The 14908-nt window shown below is 33.7% G+C and overlaps 1 protein-coding gene across 1 annotated transcript in view; it reads right to left on the bottom strand.

Moving 5' to 3' along the window:
• The window catches only part of LOC126887233 (probable maleylacetoacetate isomerase 2), a 31188-nt gene that overhangs the window by 9714 nt on the left and 6566 nt on the right, over nucleotides 1–14908 (bottom strand). Inside the window, exons 2-3 of the mRNA XM_050654642.1 lie at nucleotides 12843–12894; nucleotides 2389–2615 (exon numbers count right to left, since the gene is read on the bottom strand). Coding sequence (XP_050510599.1) covers nucleotides 2389–2615; nucleotides 12843–12894 — 279 coding nt within the window. The remainder of the gene's footprint in view (nucleotides 1–2388; nucleotides 2616–12842; nucleotides 12895–14908) is intronic.

Here is a 14908-nt window from a genome sequence, read left to right as displayed (position 1 = left end):
CACAGGTACTCTGCTCGTAATAAACAAAATTATCTTTTTGGAATTTTAAGAACTGCAAAAGTGAATTTAGAAGCTGAACTGAAGTTTGAAGTTCAATCTCTTCTCTCTGCAATGATTTACTGACAGCGTTGATGAGTTCTAAAATTGTTACCCAAAACTCATTCATTATGAATGTTTCTTCTTTTTTTGACATTTCTTTCAACAAATACTTAGCCTCATGAACTGTTTCAGCTTGCTGATTAGTGTCTTCAGCAAGAGTATGAAGAGCAGATTTGAAAGCGGTTTAACCTTTAGGCAAAGGTCTTATGGCATGTGCTGCTTGTTCTTATAAAGACTAGATCGTGGCGAATGAGATCGCTTCAGCATTTGATCATAACTTTCCAACGGTGGGTAGAGGATGAAAAAAAGTTGTACGCAGACTGAACAAACCCAAAATACGATATTCTATTTGAGGGAAAATACGTCAGCCAATCTCTTTTAATTTTTGTTCCACTGATTTGTTTTCGAAAAACCATAGATTGTATAAAAATCTTGTAATGCCTTCAAAATTTCTTTTTGACGCTGAAACACTTCCATCAAGGTTTTTAAATTCTGAAGACCTTTCCCAATCCAAAATGGCCATACTTCTTTAGTTACTATATTCCGTAATCCTATGCCGTTTTCCGAATTTAGGACCCAATTTATCTTTAACTTCAATTTTTAACTTATTTTAGGTTTCTGGTTCTTTAACTTCTTGAACTGGAATATAACTGTCGTTACAATGTTTTTTCATCTTCTTCAGTTAGGGAAGCTATGTTTCCCTCGGTTATTTCTATTCCATCACGTGCATTTTCATTGGTTGCTGCTTCACTAGCGATGGATTTCCGTGTGAAACTGAGTTTAAATAAGGGGGAAAGGCAGTTTTGTTTCAATTTGATTCAGAGTTAGACCACCATCCACAGATAGCTATTTCTGCATCATAGGCTTCATCAGTGTAGCTATGCAGTCCCAACTCTGAAACAAAAATCAACAAGCCTGCCTTTTAAGGGAAATCACCGCGATGCAGTAATTCCACCTTTGAAACGCAAAACAGCGACATCTCTAGTAAAACTAGGAAGACGACGAAAAGACCCAGATGCAAAGTTTACTGTAATAAAACAATTGAAATAAAACTGCTTTCTGGTTTAAATAAGTACTGCTTTCTCCTAATTTTTCTTGTGTTTTTTTGCTCACTTTCGATTCTTGTTTCCATCTGTAGTACTGGTCCTTTTACCAAAGGGCATTCATTTGCGATGTATTCCCACAGCAACAGCACATACTTTCTATGTGAATAAAAGTATGCATTGTAATGTAGCTTTATACGTCCACCATAACTTTTATGGTATTGCGCGATATTTGAATCTTTCAACATTTTTTCGTTTTGGTCCCCGCGAGGCCTCCTTTGGGGCCGAGGCCACTAGACAACTGCCTACTTTGCCTAATGGTTAATCCGGCACTGGATGGAAGGGGATGATGTTGAAGTCGATTGATCTAGAATTGGGGTACAACAATGGGAAATGGAAGCGCAAGATCGTAGAAGATAGAGCTATAGTGGATGCGGCGAAGATTCACCGCAAGATTCACCCTAGTTGTAAAGTCAGTCAAAAAGCAGAAGAATACTTAAGTTTATTTGATATACTATAGTTATTAATCGGGATCCCGCGTACCAAAAAAAAGTTGATTAATAGCAAGCTAAAAATTTGTTAATAGCTTAACGGTATCTAGTCGGACAAACTTTGATGTATGGGAACACTGGAACAGGGGAAGTTTTAATTGTGGTTAAACAGGTTAAAAATTTGGAACGTCAGACTGCGAAAACGTCCCATGTATTTTGTCGGACAGAACTTCCAATTGATTTGTTGCCCTTTCATTAAACTCTCATGCAAAAATCAGACTGCTATTTATCACCAACGTAATTCCTGTTATTTGACATGTTCTACGTGTCGGACTTATTAAAATGCCCAGTTGATGATAAATAGCAGTCTGATTTTTGCATGAGAGTTTAATGAAAGGGTAACAAATCAATTGGAAGTTCTGTCCGACAAAATACATGGGACGTTTTCGTAGTCTGACGTTACAAATTTTTAACCTGTTCCACAATTAAAACTTCCCCTGTTCCAGTGTTCCCATACATCAAAGTTTGTCAGCTTGCTATTAATCAACTTTTTTTGATACGCGGGATCCAGACCTATAAGCATATAAATGCTAAAATTACCGATTGCTTTCCTAAAATGGTTTTAATTTAACCTCTCTTGTGCTCGACTACAAATTATTTTGGATAAAATCGGCACCAGTGCCAAAATAGTTAATATTTGTATTAAATAAATTCAAAAATATCCATTATCTACTGTAATATTTTTTTATACTTACTTTTGCTCTTTTAATACAGTCATTGGGCATTAACGGCCTATGAGGTCTGGTTTCTTCCAGATAATGCATAATATTTAAAGATTCTATAAGGGTGGTTCCGTCTATGTGCAAAGCTGGAACCTGTTCCATGGGATTGACATCTCGATAGTCGTTTGAATGTTGTTCCCCTCCAGCTTTTATCAATGAAACTGGTTTGATATCATAGGGGATTTCTTTTAAGTTCAGTGCTAAAAAATTGCAAATATTTATAAAATTCGCTAAAAGTGATAAGAACATTATTATTAACTCATCTTATAGAGAATAATAAAAGAAAACAGAAAATTAAAAAGCCAAGTAAAACAAATATAAGGTAGAATGGAACAACTGGAGAAAACAAGTAAAAAGAAAAGTTTGATTATAATAGGATTAAAAATAAATACAAATGATGACAAAAACCTAAAAGAAAGCATTAATATCACAAGAACTCTAGACGCAAAAAAAACTGAGGAACGCAACAAAAAAAAAAAGAAAAACAGACTAAATAATAGAAACAGAAACCTTCATAGATAAAATTGAAATATTATTAAATAAGTAAGTTGAAACACCATAAAGATCTACCTATACTAAAATCACAATCAAAATGCACTAGAAATAAACAAACCAAGACACGTTGAATGTTACCAGGAGCACTCCCAAATCATGATTTACAATGTATATACATTGTATATCATGATTCGGGAGTGCTCCTCATAACATTCAAGTGTCTTGGTTTGTTTATTTCTGGTGCATCTTGATTGTGATTGTAGTATACATAGATAACTGAAGATATGACATCAAAAAATGGAACTACAGAAAGAAATAGTTAAAATAGCAAATAAAAAATTGAATAACCATTTTTCAATTTCGTTGCAACACGAAACTACAGCCGCATTATATTCTAGTTCAATCAGAGAGTGCAGCAAGCACTTCTACCGGTTTCGGAACTTATTAGTCTCTTATCAAGAGGCACATATGCTGCTCTCTCTGACCCAACCAGGACAAACCCTGGCGTGCAGTCACGGATTGCAACGAACGAAATGACAGGGATGCCCTAGCGGCAACTGCTAGCAAAAAGACTAAGTTTTGAATCTAATAGCACATAAAATAACACTAAAAATATTACACTACATCCCACCAGATTGAAAACAATGGGAAACTTCTCTGGTTACACATCTGAGGCTTCTAAAATTTGCAAGCCATAACGGATGCTGAGACTAAAGAGGATGAGGGAATTTTACAATGCACGTCCCGTCTGCTTAGCGCGGTAAAGTTCCAACAAGAATTGTTCCCTTCGTACTCCAATCAGAGTAAACATGTAAATCAAAAATGAATAACCATTTTCAATTTCGTTGCAACACGAAACTACAGCCGCATTATATTCTAGCTCAATCAGAGAGGGAAGCAAGCACCTCTACCGGTTTCAAAACCTTCGAAACCTTTCGAAATGTGCCATTAGATTGAAAACTTAGTCTTTTGCTAGCAGTTGCCGCTAGGGTATGCCTGCCATTTCGTTCGTTGCAATCCGTGACTGCACGCCGGGGTTTGTCCTAGTTGGGTCAGAGAGAGACATAATATGTGCCTCCTGATGAGAGTAATAAGTTTAGAAACCGGTAGAGGTGCTTGCTGCACTCTCTGATTAAACTAGAATATAATGCGGCTGTAATTTCGTGTTGCAACGAAATTGAAAATGATTATTTATTTTTGATTTACATGTTTACTCTGATTGGAGTACGAAGGGAACCATTCTCGTTGGAACTTTACCGCGCTGAGCAGATGGGACATGAATTATAAATTGTAAAATTCCCTCATCTTCTTTAGTCTCAGCATCCGTTATGGCTTGCAAATTTTAGAAGCCTCGGAGGTGTAACCAAAGAAGGTTCCCGTTGTTTTCAATCTGGTGATATGTAGAGTAATATTTTTAGTGTTATTTTATTTGCTATTAGATTGAAAACTTAGTCTTATGCTACAATAAGTTGATTGTGAACTGGAAGAAATGGATATACTTAGGGTGATCCGAAAAGTACTTAGGGCCGGTATTTCAATAGCTACTTAAGCTTTTGCTTAGCTAAGCCTGTGTCAAAAGTTAAGGAGAAGCTTAAGCTGGGTGCCGTATTTCCATCATTCTCTTAACTAAACTGATGCTCAGCTGTAAAGTTAATTGGTTTGGTACCTCTGAATACGTCAAAGTGCCAGAGCTAACTGTTCTGAGGTAAAAACCACTACTGTTGACATTTAATTTTATCTTGTCATCTGTATCAATGTTATTTTTACTTCACATAATTTTGTGTACATGGTACATGTGTTTTTAGTTTATTGTCTATATTTCTCTGGTTATATTTTTATTGTTATTTTGCATAAGCAATAGATCCGTCTTTGTAATTTTGTTTATTGGATATATTCCTTAAAATGTCAAATTGGAATGTGTTTATTTTTGTAAAATAAATATACCTACCAAGCATTGTAGAAATAAACAATTTTCATGTGCCTACACCTTCCAAAAGTAGTAAGAATTTTAATAATCGTTATTACGATTAATAAATTAATAGATTATTATTTAATAATCCAATACTAACGTTATTACTTAAAAGTTGGTTTTCAAAACAACTCTATAATTAATAATCTATAGAAATAACCTCAAAAAACAGAAAACAAATTTTAAGCAAAAGAAACCAACTCAGTTTAACAGTCTAATACGACTATGGAAAACGGAAAATAAGCACACAAAAGGGCAAGAATCCAAAGAAATAGTAAAAATTGGGACATGGCATGTAAGAAGCACTTATAACCAGAAAGATTTAAGGAATTTAGATCAAATAATGGAGAATTCAATCCCCCCCCCCCCAGATTGAAAATAAGAATATCATGTCCTATTAATGACAAGACCTGTTAGAGGCAGATTAAATTATAAATTAGATTAGAATGCTTTCACGAGAAACACGTAGTAAATAGACTAGAAGAAGAAATAAATGAAAGGCTAGAGAATCCAGTCAAGAAAGAAATAGAAGAGGAATGGTACAGGCAGCCATGTTGGAAGCAGAGGAAAGAGACATAAGGAAATACCCAAAATACGATGGAAAACTATGAGGCTAGAAGAAGACAAGCTAAAAGAATTTGCAGAAATCAGGAGAACAGCTAGAAAAACAGCAATTGAAAAACAGAAAAAACCTACATGAACAAGGAATTAAAAAATTTCTATCAAGCACTTCAAATTAACAGGAATAATACAAAGTATTGCAGAAACAAAGGTTTACTTCTAAGAGAAACTACAGAAAAATTAAACAGATGGGCTGAATGCTTCGAAGATCTGTTAAATACAGATGAACCAGAGGAACTAGAGGGAAATGAGAATTGGCAAGAAGATGAAGAGGTGACATGCGAGGAACCAACTATGAATGGCGTTAACGAAATAATAAGAGACCTAAAAGAAAGAAAGAATATTCCGCTTGATACTTGACATTAGCAGGTTGGTAAAAGGAGGAAACGGGGGGACCTTTGGCGGCAATGGCCGCCGAAGGATGTTTTATGTAGAATGAAAAATTTATTTGAAGTTATCTAAATAATCCCCAAAGAAAAGTTAATTTTTAGTTATAATTCGTTAAAGTGAAGTAGCTTAGTGTTGTCTGTTATAGTTATTGTAGTAAAATTATGGCAATTTATCTTTATTAAGGAAGAATTATTTTCGAGCATGGTTGCTAATGTGTTTGTTCTTAGTTAAACTAAACAAAAAAAACGAAGAAGAAGAAGGAGGAGGAGGAAACGCCGAAACAATGGAATGGTGCTTTTATTTGTCCGATCTATAAAAACGCTATAAAACGGAGTGCAAAAACTATAGAGATATATCACTAGTAGAGTTGGATATAAAATAATAATTGCAAAAATTATTAGGAAAAGATTAATGAAATATGAAAACCAGGCAGGGTTTAGACTTTAGACCAGGAACAACAATAATTACTAAAAATGAATAACCGTTTTCAATTTAGTTGCAACACGAAACTACAGCCATTCTAGTTCAATCAGAGAGTGCAGCAAGCACCTCTACCGGTTTCGAAACTTATTAGTCTCTCATGAGGAGGCACATATGCTGCTCTCTCTGACACAACTAGGACAAACCCCGGCGTGCAGTCACGGATTGCAACGAACTAAATGGCAGGGATGCCCTAGCGGCAACTGCTATCAAAAAAACTAAGTTTTCAATCTAATAGCACATAAAACAACATCAAAAAATGTCATTCTACATCCTACCAGACTGAAAACAATGGGAACCTTCTCTGGTAACACCTCCGAGGCTTCTACAATTTGCAAGCCATAACGGATGCTGAGACTAAAGAAGATGAGGGAATTTTACAATTTATAATTCACGTCCCATCTGCTCAGCGCGGTATAGTTCCAACGAGAGAGGTTCCCTTCGTACTCCAATCAGAGTAAACATGTAAATCAAAAATGAATAACCATTTTCAATTTCGTTGCAATACGAAACTACAGCCGCATCATCATTCCAGTTCAATCAGAGAGTGCAGCAAGCACCGCTACCGGTTTCGAAACTTATTAGTCTCTCATCAGGCGGCAGATATGCTGTTCTCTCTGACCCAACCCAACCAGGACAAACCCCGGCGTGCAGTCACGGGTTGCAACGAACGAAATGGCAGGGATGCCCTAGCGGTAACTGCTAAATAATTACTAATCAAATAAGTATGTTAAAATTAATTCAAAATGATGGCTTCGATTAAAACTTAAGGTTATATATAATATTTATCGATTTTACACACACATACGACTCCATAAACCTAAGGCTTCTATATGAGGCCATGAGAACATTAGAAATAAGAGAAAAGCTTAGAAGACCAGTGAAAATGACGCCTAGGAACACGAGAAATAGGGTAACAATGGAGGAAAGTTTTTCAAGGCAGTTCACAGTGAATAAAGATTTAAAAAAGGGGGATCCGTTTTGAACGAATGTATTCAACATAGTATTAGAACAAATCGTAAGAAGATCAAATATGAGCACAAAAGAACTATCTATATTCAACACCGAGAAGTGCATAGCGTATGCGGATGATGCAGTGATACTAGGGAGAACGAAAATAATTAAAATAATTTTCCCAATTTTTATACCTCATAGAAAATGTTAAGATACAAACGCAACCATAGTTCATTTATCAGACAAATGATTTCCCAACGAAGGTACGTATTTTGTCAGTCATAAGGTTGTAAGGTCATAATTTTGAGATATATTCTCTCGTAATAAAGTATTTCAAAACATAATCTTAACAATGACCGCAAGACTCCTATATTTATATGGTGTAATTACATTTCAATGAAACATGGCATAATTAAGCTTTATTTTCTATCCACATATATATACAGGGTGTTTCATTGGGAAAGTAACATACGTTAACTGTAGAAAGAGGACAATTGGGCGGTGTCAAAAATACCATACTTAATGGGTCTTATTCCATTAATAACAAAGATACTAGGTGTTTTATCTATTTTGCCATTTTCTTAATTGGTTCATAACTTTTTAACCACACTGTATATTTATTTTATATTCGGCACGTAAATATCATTTAAGGCGTACAATAAACTAATTTATTTATAATTGTAAAAAATCCAGGTCCGGATTAAAAAATATTGGAAAAATGTTCCGACCCCAAAACAACAACTTGTACCGGGTGTCCCAATAAGAATGGCTCTCGGCCATATCTCAGGAACCGTTTATAGTAGAGCTTTGAAATAAAAAATTTTATAACAAAAGTTGCCTCAGGAAAAGCCTGGAAATTATTTTCATAATTGTGGGTCCACCGCTAGAGGGCGTAATTGAATATCAAAAATAAAAAAATCAAAATTTTACAAAATTTTCCTAATGAAGGGGCACTGGAAATCCGATAATTGTATTCTTCATCAAATTCTGCGCATATTTCATTTAACAAGTTTAACTCTACCTTTGCAAATAAGAGGTGGGGGTGAGTGGGAACCTTGTTATGAAAAAATGGCTGTAAGTCCGGTTCTGCTAAATCAAATTTTGAAAACTGGGTCTTGTTGAAGACAGATATTTTTCTTCAATGTAAGCGTGATAATTTTGAACCATCCTAATAAGTAATAAGCCAGCTGGGAGGCGTTATTTAATTTTTTTCGGAAATCTAGTTTTCTTTGGAAAATATTAAATACAAGTATGCATTTTTAATCATACTTTATAAAATTAGATTAAATTAGCAATAGAATAGTGAAAACCGCATGTCGATACCTTTTTTCTATCTCAAGATATCTCGAGAAACGTGTAAATTTTATACATAACTGTTACTATCACCGGTAAGCTAAGTTAATGAAAAGTAGTGTGCTGTGGAAAAAAACAAAATAACATTTTCCAGATGTCAACGTATAAAAATATAATTAATTAAAACAACAATATAAAGAGAGACAATACTATTAAAATTAAATATAACACAGAACAAAAAGAACTACTTAGTGACGACCTAAATATTCAAATTGTTGCCCATCATACACTACTCTAGGATACATTATCCAGAGAATACTAAACGCCATTCAAAGCATATCGAAAGCAGAAATTGAGACTGCTGTTCAATCTACTCTTGAAAGAGTAAATGTTTGCAACGAAAATGATGGGCAAAAATTTGAACGTTTATGTCATCACTAAATAGTTGTTTTTATTTCTTTGTAATAGGGCTTTTCAACGCTTCTCATTTGTTTCGAGCCTCTGTCATATGCCGTATAATCCGTGTATAATATTAATATACGAGATATGAACGAGGCTCGAAACAAATGAGAAGCGTTGAAAATACCTAATATACGTTGACAGCTGGAAAATGTTTCTTTGTTGTTTCCATAGCACACTACTTTTAATTAATTTCGTTTACCGGTGACAGTAACAGTTATGTTTTTAAATTTACACGTTTTGTAAGATATCTCGAGATAGAAAAAACGTATTAACATGCGGTTTTCGCTATTCTGTTGCTAATTTTGTCTAATTTTGTAATATGGTATTAAAAATGCATGTTTGTATTTAATATTTTCCAAGGAACACTAGATTTCTGAAAAAAATTTAATAACACCTTCTAGCTGGCATATTACTCAGTAAGTTGGTTGGAAATAATAACTTTTACATTGACGAAAAAGATCTGTCTTCAACAAGACCAAGTTTGCAAAATTTGATTAAGCAGAACCGGACTCACAGCCAGTTTTTCATAACAAGGTTCCCACTCACCCCCACCTCTTATTTCCAAAGGTAGACCTAAACTTGTCAAATCAAATATGCGTAGAATTTTATGAAGAATACGACGATCGGATTTCCAGTGCCCCTTCATTAGGAAAATTTTGTAGAATTTAGATTTTTAAATTTTTGATATTCAATTACGCCCTCTAGCGGTGGTCCCACAATTATGAAAATAATTTCCAGGCTTTTCCTGAGGCAACTTTTGTTATAAAATTTTTTATTTCAAAGCTCTACTATAAACGGTTCCTGAGATATGGCCGAGAGCCATTCTAATTGGGACACCCGGTACATTAAATTTTTTTAAAATGGATTTTTCAGTTGAAAAGAGGATAAAAAACTAAATTCAGTGGTATACTTTGAATTTTCGGCAAAATGATTTTTCTGTTGAAATTTTGAATTTGAATTCTGAAATTAAGTGAAATACGAGAGCTCTAGGTAGAAAAAAATTGAAATACAGCTTACAACTTGTCAACCACACTGTATATTGATTTTATTTTTAAAACGCGAATATTCTTTTGGGTGACCAGTCAATTAATTTATTTACAATTATAGAAAATCCAGGTCCGGAAATCCAGGTGGATTTTGCATTTGAAAAGAGGATGAAAAACAAAATTAGTGGTATACTTTGAATTTTCGGCAAAATGATTTTTCTGGTAAAATTTTGAATTTGAATTCTGAAATTATGTGAATGGCGAAGCTCAAAGTAAAATAAATTAAAATATGACTTAATTTTAATTAATACCATTATTTAATCTAAATTGGTAAAATATTAACATTTGCACACATAACAATAATTGTTGATGACCACTCTGTGGCTCATTGGTAAGAGCGCCTACCTTTGGATCGAAAGGTCCGAATGGTCGTGAGTTCGAATCTCACCAGGGTCAGAAATTTTTAGTTTATTATAAATTAATAAATGAAAATAGTTTCTGTCCTTGTGAGATCGGTAGGTACTCACCGGAGGGACCGCAAACGTTCGGATACAATTAGCGTCTCTTTGCAAAGACAATGACGTTGCCTTTGCAAAGTAACAAGACACTTACTCACCACACACAGTACACATGGCACTAGGTATCTAACTACAAAAATTTACCGTACCTACGTATAAAAAAAATAATTTTTGATGGTGGTAATTTTGAATAAGTAGTTTAGTTTTGAATAGTTATTATGCTGCAAATTTTCGCTGTTTTGTTATAATTTTTAGCTATTTTGTTGATTAAAGTGATGTATTCTTTATTATGACCCTTTATTATTTATTCATTATTTAAAGATGCATATTCGCCAAAAACTATTTTTCGCACATAATAAAAAACACTAAAATATTAACATTTTACCCGTTTAGATTAAATAATGGTATTAATTAAAATTAAGTCGCATTTTAATTTTTTCTACTTAGAGCTCTCGCAATTGACATAATTTCAGAATTCAAATTCAAAATTTTACCAGAAAAATCATCTTTACGAAAATTCAAAGTATACCACTAATTCTTTTTCATCCTCTTTTCAAATGCAAAATCCATTTTAAAAAAATTTAATATACAAGGTGTTTTTTTGGGTCGGAACATTTACACAATATTTTTTAATCCGGACCTGGATTTTTTATAATTGTAAATAAATTAATTCATTGGACACCTAAAAGAATATTCGGGTGTTAAATATAAAATCAATATACAGAGTGTTTGACAAGTTGTAAGTTGTATTTCAATTTTTTTCTACTTGGAGCTCTCACAATTCACTTAATTTCAGAATTCAAATTCAAAATTTCACCAGAAAAATCATTTTGCCGAAAATTCAAAGTACACCACTGAATTTAGTTTTTTATCCTCTTTTCAACTGAAAAATCCATTTTAAAAAAATTTAATGTACAGGGTGTTGTTTTGGGGTCGAAACATTTTTCCAATATTTTTTAATCCGGACCTGGATTTTTTACAATTGTAAATAAATTAATTTATTGTACACCTTAAATGATATTTGCGTGCCAAATATAAAATACATATACAGTGTGGTTAAAAAGTTATGAACCAATTAAGAAAATGGCAAAATAGATAAAACACCCAGTATTTTTGTTATTAATGGAGTAAGACCCATTAAGTATGGTATTTTTGACACCGCCTAAGTGTCCTCTTTCTACAGTTAACGTATGTTACTTTCCCAATAAAACACCCTGTATACAGGGGCTTTCAAACTTTTGACCAACTTTACCTTCGCCGTAACATGTATTATAAAGTTCGATATCGTTGTTTGTATACACAAAACTCCGATATACCTAACCCGTTGTCCTAGGTGAACGACAAACGCGACAACGCGACACGACGCGAAAATATCAAGTAATGGTTGTATTTGTGTATGGCCTACGTTTTCGGGTTAATCAGTCTACGACAAGACGCGACGAAGTGCGAACTTGATTTGTTCGCGACGAGACACGACACAGTGTGACGCCCCATTGCTTTTTCAATTCAAATTATGCTACGCAATAGTTTATTAAATAAATAAAAACTAATAATAACTATATAGTACCACTGTTTTTTCATTAACATACCTTTAAGTCAGTAACAGCCTCTCCTCAATAGAATTTGGTTTTTGAAAATTACTTATTGATAGCTCAGTTATTAATACTGAGTTTAACAGCTGCAATGATATAATCGAAAGTGAATAAGCCACAATACTCTTTAAACAAACGTGGATTATTTTATTAATTTCGGATATAAATGATTAAACTCTCCAAATTAACTCGTTCTAAATATATGACATTTGTTGTCTTCCTTTTTCGTTTATGGAATTTTTTAGCTAAGTATTTAAAATATGAATTTTCTAGTAACACTGCCGTATACTTCCCCACACTTAAGAATAGGAATGAATAATTGACATCGTCACGTTTGTCCTGGTTTGAGTGATGGAAAGCGACGCGATGCGACGCTACATAAGCCACACGTCGCGTGAATTACTGGTCGCATCGCATCGCAACGCATTGCATCGCGTCGCGTCGTTTTCCGTCGCTCACCTAGGACATCGGGTTAGTTTATTGTTGTTTTCAATTTTGTAGGTTTCAGTTATTCCGTTATCTGTAATACTTTGTTACGCATTCCACATTTAGGATGATGAAAGGGGATGATTTTATCATCTCATTTTTCATGCAAAAATCGCATTCGACGATTTCTTCATTCTGTTTCTTCGACATTACTTTAGATATTCAACATTAAAAAAATTACCTATTCGAACTCTCCACGCACAGGAACTTCTCCAATAGGAATACAGAATAGGCTGAAAATAAAATATATTTACTTACAATCATGTAACATACGGTTCCGATAAATTTTTCACAATTTTATTTAAAAAATTTTTTTACAACGATTTCTAGATTGGAAATCCAAACGTTTAAATAAAGCAAAAATGTAATTTTTATTACAAATAATGTGTTTATGGTAGGGAAACCCATGCGGGGGTTTTCGCGTTACTCGAGTGCGTCAGAAAATCTTATGGAGAGAAACCTACAAATAAAATCATGAGTTCAATAATTGAAAACTTGACAAATGGGCGGATTATTTCGGCAAACAATGAATATTTTGAAAACACGGAAACAATGACCATTAAAAATCAGAAAATCATATTCAATAATTGGACATTTTCCATAGGAGCCTACTTTTGTGCTGGAATCACTTCAGCATGTACCTTGTATAAATAATCATGATATGAGCCAGTCGCAAACGTTGTGCTTTTTTTATTTTACCATTTTTTTTTAAATATTTCTTAAAAATAGAGATTTTCGAATGGTACAAAAACTGATCTATTCCATTTGTAATACACTTTCATATGGCGTAGAAAAAATTCATCCCCTAAATATTCATCCCTAACTTACAGGGTGCTATTTAAAAGAAATAAAGTTAGGGGTTGTAACTAAGGTTGTAACTAAGGGATGAATATTTAGGGGATAATTTTTTTTTCTACGCCATATTAAAGTGTATTACAAATGTAATAGATCAGTTTTTGTCCAATTCGAAAATCTCTATTCGTTTAAGAAATATAGCCTGGATAAATTAGTCTGGGACACATAATTAACAAAACTAAACTGATATTTTCTTGGTTATTTACGAACCGATTTAATTTTCAAAAAATGCGTTGAATAGACGATAGAAGACCACATGCAAAACTATAAAAAAATATACAGGGTGCTATTAAAAAAATTAAAGTTATGGGTTGTAACTAAGGGATGAATATTTAGGGGATGATTTTTTTCTACGTCATATTAAAGTGTATTACAAGTAGAATAGACCGCTTTTTATCCCATTCGAAAATCTCTATTGGTTTAAGAGATATAGCGTGGCTAAATTAGTCTGGGACACCCTGTAGATACATATAATTAAATTAATCTCCCTGTGATCCAAGATCTTTGTCAATTTCTACAACATGACTATAGCGCCACCCTTATTCATTATTCACCCCGTATTCGTAATTTCGTTACAAGTTGGCAACGTATGCTAGTAGAAACTGGATTTTTCTCAAGATCTCTTTTATGGGAAGTTGCAGAAAAACTAGACTGCCAACCATTAGGGTGTGGCAAGGTCTTTGCACGAATCAGTACTTGAAACCTGTTGCAGTACGTTTGCTTCAGGTGGTACCAATTTCCTCTGGATGTGAAAGAAATTGGTCATCATTTGAATACATACATTCAAAAAAGAGGAACAGACTTAAAGCTGTATGACACTATGCATTTTCTTGTATCGTTTCTGATATCGTTTCTGATATGTCAAAAAAAAATGCATAGTGTCATACAGAGATACAAGAAACGATATCAGAAACGATACAAGAATTTATGCCAGGCTCAGATTCTTGTACAAGAACTGCGCCAATTTCTGCACAAAGAGCAAAAAAGTAAAACCTGCTGGTAAAACATCTAAATGTCATAATATGGCGGCTGAAATGAAAATGGGATCATAATAATAATATGTCTTGATCAATTTTTTTGTGTTTTTGTAGGTATTATTTTATAAATCTTTTATTGATACTTAATATACCGTTTGGTATGGACTACTGTTCTAATAATAACCATATTATATTTAGCTCCTAGTAAAGTTCATACTATAACACTGTGCTATAACTTTGGGTTTCATCAGGAGCGTCATTTGAAATTTTGATTAGGGGGGGGCAAGCTTTATATATACAATACATTATATTATATGATGTAATGATGAAAATTGATGTATTTTTTGTAAATTTCAGTCGTTTTCAGGGCCAGGGGGGGCAAATGCCCCCCCTGCCCCTATCAAATGACGCCCTT

The sequence above is a fragment of the Diabrotica virgifera genome, chromosome 6 (assembly GCF_917563875.1).
Source record: "Diabrotica virgifera virgifera chromosome 6, PGI_DIABVI_V3a".
Classification (NCBI taxonomy): domain Eukaryota; kingdom Metazoa; phylum Arthropoda; class Insecta; order Coleoptera; family Chrysomelidae; genus Diabrotica; species Diabrotica virgifera.
Note: the sequence above shows the minus strand (reverse complement) of the source record. Positions and strands in the feature narration are given on the sequence as shown.